The following is a 12,286-nucleotide window of genomic DNA, read 5'->3' as shown; positions in this document are numbered from 1 at the left end:
CCTAGTGGGCGGAGCCCGTCCCATTATTTTCTAATCCCCAATATTATGGTGAGCCGCCCAATTAACTCTCCCCATACTAAATTTGGCCCATACTAGGCTAAGTGTGATGAGCAAAGCCAGAATAAGGCAAGGTTTGAAAATTACACCCTCTGTGTGTTTGCTGTCCAATTCCAACCTTTGAGCTTTTACTGTAAACACATACAATTTCACCTGTCACAAAAGATATACCTGTGTACATTGGAGAATAAATTTTTCTAGCCCTAAAATAGGTACCTTTTATTTAAACAAACCAATATTTTAAAAGTCTATCTCTACAGATGTGCCCTAAAGAGCTGCCAACTGCTGTCCCTGTCTCTGGCAATAGCCCTCACCCTGTGGCACACAGGGAACAAACCATATCATAGGTCAAGGAGGAGCAGAGGGAAGGTTACAAAAGCTGAGCAGAAACTATTTCTAAATTAATTATTCTGCCTCTGAATACAGTGTCCCCACTCCTAATAAAAGTCAATTTCACAATATCCTTCTTAAATGCAATCTACAAATGTTTGGTACTGCTATTTTTGTCTGGATTGTAGGCAATTAATTCAAGTTTCCAGCAAGATCCATAGTGATTCTTATTTTGGCATGTTGAGGCCAGTGAAAGATTCTGGTAGAGTCTTGTGTTATATTCTACATTAACATGGTAGGTCCATTGGCCTCTGTACAGAAAAGTTTATGATACATACAACCACACATGCACATATACTCACACACACACATGCCCACCAACTCATGATAGAATTATTTTTGGTTTCCTGTACCCTCAAGAAGATAAACAGATACACATGGCTTTGTAGGGTAAAAAGGAAATTGATCATGAGCCTGAGGATAACTCCTAAAGGCACTGACCCAAAATCTTGCAATCTTACCATCTTTCAGCTGTAACCTTTGAGAAACAAAACATTATGCTATTAGTGTTCCTTTTGCATTTTGTTGAATATTGCAAAATACAAGTTATACTACTTGTAGAATACAGGTTGGAATGTTCCCATCATCACATTATTGTTGACTGATGTTTAAAAGTATGTAAAAATATGTATGCATGCACTTATTTTTGGACTGGGTCTGTGATTTCACTAGTGTAAGGAGCTCTGGCTCCTCCTAATGAAGATTAGTATCTGTTCTTCTCCTTAGTGTCTTAGAAAACTATCTGGGGCACTGAGAGATTAAATGGCATATCTAGTGTCACACAACCTTAAGTGTAAGAGGCAGGATTTGAACCTCGATCTTCCTAAAGAGGAAGCCAGGTCTTTTTTCACTATATCACACTATGTCTTATATCAGTGTTTGACATTGTACTGTTGTGTTGTTTCAGTCATGTCTGACTCTTTGTGACCCCATTTGGGGTTTTTTGGCAAAGATACTGGAGTAGTTTTCCATCTCCTTCTCCAGATCATTTTGGGGATGAGGAAACTGAGGCAAACAGGGTTAAGTGACTTGCCCAGAGTGACACAGCTAATAAGTGTCTGAGACCAGATTTGAACTCAGGTCCTTCTGACTACAGAGCCAGATCTCTCTTTGTTGTACCACCTAGCTGCCCTCTTACATCAATGTCCATGTGGCTAATACAAATAACTTGCTATCTTAGCATTGAGATTTTGTGGAAGTATATTTTCAATCCTAGGAACCCTGCGAAGCAAAATGCTACACTTGCTAATAAGCCTCTGAGTCCAGGAGCCCCTATGTACTCCCCAGTCTAGTTTTTTTCCTTTCTTAGTCTTGCAATTGTGTGTGTGTGTGTGTGTGTGTGTGTGTGTGTGTGTGGTGTTCCCCTTATTTCCATCTTCCTTTGATTTTTTTATATAATAACATTTGTGAGGAGATACATCAGGGCAATAATTACTGACAGAGAGCACTAGGCAGTGTAGATGAATGGTGTAAAGCTGGCTGGTTGCTTTGGGTCAGGGACTACCAACGTATTCCAGCCTGTGAGAAATTGGAAAGGTTGCAGGGCTGCCTTTGTTGGTGAGGTATCTGGTGGCTTCAAAAGGCTATTAGGGAAGTGTAGAACATATTGATTTGTTCTTGTTTCTCTGCAGTTTGCTGGACATTAAGTCTTTAACGTTTTTCTCTTAAATGAAATATATGTATTGACCACCAAATGTGATCTGACAGGACCAACATTTACCTGTACCCACACTGTCTAAACACCTTATTAAAAGCACAAATACAGCATTATCTGATGAATAATCAATATCAGTATGAAAATTGAGGGGCCTATGGCTAATCCAATGGAACATGAATTGACAGAGAACCTTAAGCAATGTTTGCCAGGATATATTTGCCTGGTTTTAGATACAAGGTGATTATCATCAAACAATATTTATTCAGCATCCTAAGGATAAATGGCACAGACTTGGAACCATGCAATGAGAAAGAAGGTCCAGAGACTCATGGAAGGGAAGCAAAGAAATCCAGTCGGGGGAGGGGAGAAAGCAAAGGGCTCCCACAGACATGGGCTCTCTTCTTGATGCTTTGACCAGCTCTGTTTGAAGATCCTAGGTGAATAACTTAAGAAGTCTGGGCCTCGATTTCTTCATCTCTAAAACAGAGATTAAAAAGGGCTGTCGGGGCAGCTAGGTAGCACAGTTGATAAAGCACTGGCCCTGGATTCAAGAGGACCTGAGTTCAAATTTGGCCTCAGGTGCTTGACACTTACTAGCTGCGTGACCCTGTTGGCAAGTCACTTAACTCTCAATGCCCTGCAAAAAAAGGGGGGGCAGTCCTACTCACCTCTATGGAGTGATGTTCATATGAGGCAAAAGGCATTTTGAAAAGTTTGACCAATATTCATTAAACACCAATAGAAGGCAATAGCCCCTGACATTAAAACTGGGCAAAACCAAGCAGAATGAAAGATTGGATTTTATTCAATATACAAACACAGAGACTTGTACATTGCGAGTGGAGGAAGGCAGGCCAGTGAGTTAAGGTGCAGCCTAACTTCCAGAATCCACTTTTATCAGTGCTTTTCTATGTGTGTTCACATACATGCTTTCCTATACTTTTAAACATCAGTCAACAACAATGTGATAGTGAAAAGTTCTGACCTGTGTTCTACAAGTAATATCAGCTTTATTTTGAAATACTCAACAAAATGCAAAAAGAACACCCAAGGCCCTCAATCCTCCTGGGTCTGTCTGTGACTCTCTATGCATAATGGTTTCAGAACAAGACAGGCTGAGCTGTCAATCATCCCACTGAGCCAGCTGACCTATTGAACACACTTGTACAACATGCTCCTCCTCCCTTCTTCTAGGCAGAATGTCCCTAGCAATTCACTGTCCCTCTGGGGTATGGTTTTTCCTTTTTAAGCAACTCTTTCTGCTTCAAGATCAAGGCTTACTTTTCAAAGCTTGGGGTAACAAGTGGCCTCAGCCAAAGTCACCAAAATCAAAGTGAAAATGCCCACTCTTGGGGGCAGCTAGGTGGCTCAGTAGTTAAAGCACCAGTCCTGGATTCCGGAGGACCTAAGTTCAAATTCAGCCTCAGACACTTGACACTTACTAGCTGTGTGACCCTGGGCAGGTCACTTAATCCTCATTGCCCCACGAAATAAAAAAAGAAAGAAAGAAAGAAAATTCCCACTCTTTACTCCTTCACTTCCTATTGTTCTACCAGCTCAAAATTCAGTCAACCATAGGGCTTACTATTTGCCAAGTACTGTCCCAAGTACTATAAATATATAGCATATTATGTAAAGAATATAAAGGATATAAAGAAATGTAAAAGACAGTCCTTGCTGTCAAAGAGCTTACGGCCAAATGAAAGTGGTTGCACCCTGATACAATTGCATTTCTAGGAGTATCTGCATCCTGAATTCATCACCAAACTTGTATTTTTCATTACTGGTCCTCCTCCTTTCCCCTAAAAACTACAAGCCCCAGCTGAATTCATTTAGACAGAATTTCTCATCTCTGGAAAGAAGAATCCCCTCCCTCTCGTCCTTTCATGTGGACACTTTGGCACAGACAACATCACCTCTGGTGTTTTGGTTGATGATTTTGCTGAAAGTAAAAACTCTTGGTAATTAAAACAACATTTAAAGGGGAAACAGGGAACAGAAGGGAAAGAATGGACTACTTTTCCCTATGATGGAAAAATGAGGTTGAAGGGAAGAAAGCATGGGATAGGATTCACTTTCCTCCATACTCACTCGGGGTTGGCAGTATATAATGATTCTCACCAAAGTTTCTGATGATGCTATGCCCTGATCATTCCTCCAGTCCAAGGTGGCATCTCCTGCACTGTCAATTACCTCCTTGAACCACCCTCCTCCTGTTTGCTTGACTGCTTTCACATGTCCTGCTTTTTTTGTCTACACACGGCTTCATTTTCCAAAGGTCTGGGGAGGGAGAGTGAACTGAGGATACAAGGTAATAATGAGTACTTGCCCCCAGGTCTCTCTGCCCCCTTTTGTAGGCATGGTGGCTAAGCCAGATGTACATATGTGTAAAATTTCAGTCCCTGTGCTCATGTCTTGAACTGTAGTTTTCATTATGTTCTGACATGGAGAAGACTTAGGTCAGATGTCCAGTGTGTGAATGGAAACAAAATGTTGGAAAAGGCTGATTAAGGAAAGAGAAACAGAACTTTGGGAAGGGTAGAACAGCATCCATCGACTATTCTAGATTTCACTCTTAAGTCATCCCAGCCTAAGGGCAGTAACCAAAATGTTTATTTGAGAAACTTACTCTTGAATGAATAAATTCTAAAACTCTGGCTCTTAACATTGCTTTTGGTCCAAGTGATAGCACACATCATTGATTCCCCTATTGAGTTAAGCTATAGACACGCATAGAAAGTGGCCTAGATATACTGTCTTGTCACTCTAGGGCATACCTGGCCCATACTCCATGCATGCCCATGAGTCATAGCAATGTTTCTCTGAACATAACTTCTTTTTGGCCTTTAATCATCCTGGAATAGCTTCATTTTAACCCTATGGCTGCGCTGAGGGAGTTGGAACTTTTTTAATGTGTTTGTAACAAACACATTCTCTTGTTTTTTGCTTTTGCTTTGCTGATTATTTTCACTTTGCTAATAGACTGAATATTATTGGTTTAGAGCATAAGTTAATTGAGAAATCACCATGAATACTTCTGGACCAGAATCAACAAAAGCATTTATTAAGTACCTAATGCCCCTGTGCTAGACTTGTCCAAAAGAAAATTATGTAGATGTAGTCCCCGCCTTTCTAGAACTTGGAACTTATAGTATTAAGGAGGGAAGCATTCATAACTCAGTGTGCTAGGCACATCAACCATGGTATTGCTACATTAAAAACAGCAAGTGTATCTAATACATGATTTACACCAACTAAAGGTCAAGGATAAGTCTATTTTAAGGTGGAAGGGAAAGGCGATATAATAGTACTTTAATACTTTAAGGATCTGGAATTCCTTCAGGAGGTACTCACTCCATGAATATAGATTGTAAGCCCTCTGGAACTTAATATGTGGTTTTCATGTGTTGATATGAATGAAAATCTATCATCCTATGGCTAACATAATAACGAGACTCAACTGAGCTCAGACAAGCACCCTCTGGCATGTAGCCCATCACCTGGTATGTGTGTATGTGTGTGGATGCATATGTGTATATACATATATGTGCATGTGTATTATGTCTATGCATGCACATATGTGTAGAGAGAGGTATGCAGATGTACAGAGATATATAGACATGTACATATACATACTTAGATGTATATACACAGACACAGGCACACATACATATACACATACACATACACATACACATACACATACACATACACATACACATACACATACACATACACATACACATATGCAGGTTGCCCATGTATCCTTGCAGTCTCAGGAGAAATGAAGGAAGGCAGGTTGGGAGTAGGTGAGCTTCAAGGAGGACATAGACAAGAATCATACAGAATGGCCAGATGCGGATGGGCTGCATTCTGAACAGCTGGAGAGAACTTCCAATCCGATAAAAACCACTGGTTAACTGGAGTATATGAGTACAGCCAAATATAATAATAGCATCATAATACTACCTCACACTAATAGAGAACTTTAAGCTTTTCAAAGTATGCTTTTTTTTTTTCTCCACATCTACCCCACATTCCTCTAGGGGTAGATATTTCCAGTGGATAAATAAGGAAACCTAACCGCCCAAAGGTCATCTGATTTGCCTAAGTTCATGCAGATGAGGTGAGGGGGTGCAGCAGCTCCATGATGCTTCTCTTTGCATTCTCTGGAATTCAAGCTCCTTGAGGTTCCTTCATTATTGTCATTGTTATCTCCAGTACCAAGCACCAAGTCTGGTATGTAGCAGGAGCTTACTAAATGCTTCCTAAAATGTATATTACAGATGACAGAGTAATCATGGGCTAAGGGAAAGCTATCACTTTTCCCCTGATCAATAAAAGTACATTGTTATCAGTCAGTGAATATTAAATTATCATTGTCTTCATCTTCTGTCCCAAACGAGGAAGGATAACGTTGAACCCAGGATTTATCTGATTCCTGAGCACCAGGTTCTGGACACACAGTGCTTGGCACATAGTAGACAATAAATGCTTACTGACTTACTAGCTGAACACTGGATCCTACAGTGACTTCTTCATATTTCTCCAGCATATTCCTGGCAAGGATGAACAAATACTTAGAAATAATGATGTGAGAAGGCCTAGTAATTTCTGTGTAGTGATGACAATGCTACTATTTATTCTGAGAATTTAGATTCTTTTCTTGTTTGATCTTTTGCACCCCAATAAAATTAAATACTAGTATGTGCCATCCTTAAATTGAACTGCCTCCTTAGAAAACTAGCCTTATGTTCAATCCCATTTAATAGTAATTTTTCTTTTAATCAGGACCTGTAATTTGATCACTGTATAGAACTTCTAATGGAGAAACTCCTACCAATGCAGATAGGTAATTCCTTTGAAATTAACAGTCTTAGAGTGTTGCTTGAGGGCACAGAAATATTAAGTAACTTGTTGATGATCAAATAGCTGGTATGTATCAGAAGAAAGACTTGAACCTAGGTTCTTCTGACTCCAAAGCCAACCTTTTTATCCCTCTGCCACCCTTCCTCAATAATGATAATCACTGACATTTATAGAGCACTTTGATATTTGGCAACATTTTTCATACATTATACCATCTGATTTTCAAAAAGATGTAAATAAGCATTTGTTAAGCATCTACTATGTGACAGGTACCTTGGCATGCCCTTTACAAATATTATCTCATTTGATCCACATGACAACCGTCAGAGGTAGGTGCTCTTGTTATTTCCATTTTAGATTGGGGAAACCGAGGCAGAGCCAGAGGTTAAGTAACTTGCCCAGGGTCAGGCAGCTGTAAATATCTGAGACTAGATTTAAATTCAGGTTTTCCTGACTCAAGGTCCAGTGCTCTAAGCACTGCATCTCTTAAGTGCTTCTTATCTCCCACGATAATCCTATAATATTGGTGCACATTTTACAGATGAGGAAACTGAGACCAAGAGGGGTAAAGTGACTTGCTCATGGTCATGTAAAATGTCTAGTCAGTGTCTAAGGTGGTATTTGAGCACAGGTTTTCCTGACTATAAATCCAGGACTCTAGTTGATATGTCATGCTGCCTTTCACTTCTATTCCTATTCACACATGCTCCGTGATGAAAAATTCAAATCCCTATTTGTCTGCAGAATTGACCAGAACTGCATTTTCTGAATTTTTTTCCCCTTAACCTCACATCTAGGTATTTGTTAGTTTTTTTTAATCTAAAAGATGTAAATTTTGATTGGAATAGCACATTCTGCTATCTCTTTTGGATTAATTTCTAATGACATTTCTTTAAAAAGAAAAGGTCAAATGGCATTGAAGATTTGATCTTCTAAAAGTATGAAAAAACCCATTCTGCTTTAATATTATAATCCAATTGTGAGTATACAAATTAAGTCTTTAGATATCTGTTAATAGTCCCATTGTTGTCACTTTGAGCAAAGTGGTCCTTTCCCTGGCTCAAAGATATGTAGAGACCCACACAACAATGATCATTCCTTTTGTTATCACCTATTTCCAAAGCAGGAAAAATGGTGACTTTGGAAGAGGGGACTCGAAAGGGGGGAAAGAATTAGATTCTTTAATACCCCCTAGTTTACCATCTCCTTCCTCCTCCCAACCATGAACGTACATTCCATCACAAAGAGATGAAGTTGGAGGCCTGGTTATTGACAGGTGGGCAGTTTGCACAATAAAGTTTAACAGTTTACATCCCTTGTATGGTTTCATCAATGCTGTTGATGGATACCTCACTTGGTTTATGGGTACTTATGCATACATTGATTCTTCTTCTTCTCTTTCTTTTCAAGCATGCAAACGCAAAGAGCAAGAACCAAACAAAGACAGGAACAATTCCCAGAAGAAATCCCGCCTGGTTTTCACCGACCTCCAACGCCGAACACTCTTCGCCATCTTCAAGGAGAACAAGCGTCCATCCAAAGAGATGCAGATCACCATTTCTCAGCAGCTGGGGCTGGAACTCACTACAGTCAGTAACTTCTTCATGAATGCCCGACGTCGAAGCTTGGAGAAATGGCAGGACGATTTAAGTACGGGGGGATCTTCATCAACCTCCAGCACTTGTACCAAAGCATGACTGAAAGAATCTAAATTGGGCACAAGTCAACCATAAAAGGAAAAACCAACAACAACAAAAGGAAAAAGACACAGGATTCTTAGCTGGGGCCCTTCACTGGTGATTTGAAAGCACAATTCTCTCAAAAAAGAAATTTCTATTCTAGCTGTAATCATAGGACATGTGTTCTTTTTTTATGGCTATGGAGTCTAAGTGCAAGCTAAAAATTAGTCTCTTCCACAAAAATCCTATTCTCTAAGCATGCTAAGCATACCAGAAACCCAAGTGGGTCTCTCCTAAAAGCCAGTTAATTCCAATGTGGTTTCAGCCACACTTAGGATTACTTAAAAAGAAAACAATCCAACACAGAGTCTTACTAGCCTCTTGCAGACAAAGTTCCCATGAATAGCAGTGGGAATCTGGCCTGTGTGAGGAATTCCAAGTCTGGGATCCCCAGATGCTTCAGTTAAGAGGAGTTTCTAGGAATATTTATGACCTCATTTGCTTTCCAAATGCTTAGCCTCCTCTCACTACAATATACCAAAGTTCACAGCCATAACTAGAGAAACCTAAACATGATAATTACTGAGCACAAACCTTAAATGTGGAAATCAAATCCAAGAACCTGTTTTTCCAACTCAGGCATCTTTTCACCAAATGGTTTAGGAGCTTTTAGGTCGATCCAGTTGACAGTCTTCTTTCCTTTACCTCCAGAAAGTCTCATAAGGTTATGGATCGGTTAAAACAAAATCCATTCACTTGAGCTCAAAGTATCAAGCACAAAGATGATAACTATAGAAATAAGCAAGGTTCTGGATTCACTGCATCCGTATTGTCAAGACATTGAGTCTGAAGTCATTAGCGGATAGCAAGAGAACAAGGATGGCTTCAAGCACATTTTGCAGTTTGCCACCAATTCTGTGTTTGTACATGATGCAGACGCTCACTCAGGAGGCCAATTTAACTGCTATGGTACATGGAGCAAATGCAACATATTAAAGATCTAGATTTTTTTAGATCATTAGCTTATCCTCCTTGGTTATCGGCCATCTAGTCCTCCTATTGTGCATTGTTACCCCGCCACCCATCTCATCATTACTATTTCAAATTTTGTTGCTATTTCATGCATTCTTTTGGTGGGGTCCCTCAATGTTTGCTGGCCTTGGGGGAAATCCCAACAACCAACCAACACATCACCTTAATACTATTGTTCGTAATTTTTCATCTGAATCCCAAGCCTCTTTCATTGTTAAGTCATCCCTGTATAACAACTGATTAAATCTGGAGAAAACACAGCACACCAAAGAAGCAGAGTCCTGCAAACCAAAGACATTTCTTACTTGCCATTTTCTAGCCTAAAAATACTGTGATTACTTTTAGAAATCAGAATGCCTCTGCAACTCCAAATGGCACTCAGCTCTTGCATTTGGCTGGCCCTTTGGGTGAGCAGTATGGCAAAGCCGAGAACGTTAGCCAAGTCACATGGGGAGGGTTAACCACACAGGCTGTCCTTGGTGGTGACCAGCTTCCAAACGAGGCCTACAGTCCTTCTCCTGGAGATTGTGATGGTCACAATGTGCATATTTACCAGTGAATGGCCCCTGGAGAGCACCATTGGAGTGTTCAAAAGCAAGCCAAACACTGCAATGATTCTTTAAAGACACTTGAGACTTTTTTATGTATTACTTAATCGAAACCAAAGAAACTTTTCTGCACCTACTTCTGCAACAAACAAAAACTGTTCCATTAAAGATGAATAACTAAGTTTTAAAAATGAATAATAAATGAAAAACAACAAAGAAGAAGGAAAAAACAATGCTGTGCGACACATTGTGTCTGGACAGACCTCTTGGGACATTTTTCGGAAGCAGATTTCAAAAAAAGGGTTGAAACAGGAATGGAAACAAAGAAAAGCCTCCATTGGCTGCTGCTTCATTTGACAACTCACTTGGTAATCTTAAAGTTGAAGATTGTCTTTAATTTGTGCCTATGCAGTTTTTCAAAAGAACAAGGAACAGAGCAACGGAAACCTCAACAGCTACAATACCAAAGATGAGGATTTCTCACACCTTTTGTTTCAGTTCATTATCTCTTCTTGCACGGCTAAAATGCTAATAGCATCATTGATTTGTGTAAAGGTAATCAATTCTGTTTCTTTGAGCAACAAAAGAAAAGGGTCATTTATTTTATTTTATTTCCTTTTTTTTTTTTTTTTTGCTTTTATAGTCTCTACCCCAGCATGGAATCTTTCCAAAGGTACCACAGACTCCAAGTGTAAGATGTTGGGATACTTAACTAATCTCTCTTCTCCATCCAGGGAATGTGGGAGAAGAGATTGTCATTTGAATGTTCTTTGCTTGACCACCTAAATTTAGTTCCTAGTATCAGAGCCTTATCATCAGGGGAGTGAAGGGGGACACTGTGCTGGGCAAATCTTTTCCCCTTCCACAATACCAAAGAGTTTGCCATCATGATAGCTTTGTCTCCATGTAGTTGCTACATCTGAACAGGGCTCATTTCAGAAAACATGTAAAAATTATTGTGATTTCTACTTTTCTATTAGCTTTTAAAATCATCTATGAAGCTGCATTTCTAAGAGGAAATATATATTCCTATATATGTATTAAAGTATATATGTTTTATATGTGTGTTATTTACATAGCACATATATACATATATATATACAGTGTCCCAAAAGTCTTTGTGCAGTTTTCAGCTTTAATAGCTTTAAACTGCACAAAGACTTTTGGGATACCCTGTATATATACATACACACATATATGTATACAAAACTAACTTGATATCCATGAAATCCAGAAAATATTTCTGTCAAAAAGTGACATGTTGTTATTGTTGTATGTTCTATTTGTTAAGTATACACCTCAGAATTGTAGTCATTCCCCATGCCATTCCAAAGGCAAATAACCATTGTAGATGTATGGTATTTAGACTGAGATGAAATGTCCAGACAAAATTTAAACTTAGAATCACATGTTTTGGAATTATATCCACTCAATATGAATTTATCTTGCAACAAACTCACCGTTTTCAGTTGGAGTGAATAAGATGTTCTAAGTCTCCACCCCAACCCAGGTATTGAGTTACAAATGCTCAGGATTGAACTGATGACAATAAGAAGCCCATCTTATATAACTTCCAGGATATATCCAACAGTCCTTCCCCATCTTGTTACCTAAGATGAGAATCCCTCTCAAAAAGACAATACACCCCATTGTTTTTCCTTAAGGCAATTCCATGTTCTCATAGCTTGTTCCAACATATGTGGCTTTTGGACATGCTGATATGGCTTCTAGTAGAGAAAAGTCCATCCTTGCTTTGACAGGCAAATCAGGTTCCTCAGGGGTTGGGGATTATAAAACTATACAGAGAGCCTGGATACAACCACAGCCAATGTGGAGGAATGGGGAAGAGAAATAATGATATTTTCCACAACAGGAAAGATAAACCAACCAAAGTTCAGAGAGGCATGTGTGTCTGGAGCTTCCATATTCCAGAGAGTTCTGTCTGCCCAAGCTATCTCCCCCAACTCCATCTATGGAGGCCCTTTGAAATTGAGTGGCTTCATATATGGAATGGATGTCATAGCCTAGCAAGACAGTCTTCCAGTTTCCATTTT

General features: G+C 39.4%; 1 protein-coding gene across 2 annotated transcripts in view; it reads left to right on the top strand.

Annotated features, from left to right (window-relative positions):
* Nucleotides 1-11,952, top strand: part of ONECUT2 (one cut homeobox 2) — a 69,144-nt gene extending 57,192 nt beyond the window's left edge. The window contains exons 2-3 of one of the 2 annotated variants that reach the window (XR_006354133.1): nt 8,384-10,787; nt 10,876-11,952. Coding sequence is in view for 1 of the 2 variants with exons in the window: in XM_043976998.1 (XP_043832933.1) it covers nt 8,384-8,670 (287 nt within the window). In the remaining variant the exon portion in view is untranslated. Of the gene's footprint in view, nt 1-8,383 lie in introns of both variants that reach the window. The other variant, XM_043976998.1, reaches the window with a different exon arrangement.
* Nucleotides 11,953-12,286: the final 334 nt, after the last annotated feature.

This window comes from Dromiciops gliroides, chromosome 1, assembly GCF_019393635.1.
Source record: "Dromiciops gliroides isolate mDroGli1 chromosome 1, mDroGli1.pri, whole genome shotgun sequence".
Taxonomy (NCBI): Eukaryota; Metazoa; Chordata; class Mammalia; order Microbiotheria; family Microbiotheriidae; genus Dromiciops; species Dromiciops gliroides.
This window is presented reverse-complemented; position numbering and strand designations above follow the sequence as displayed.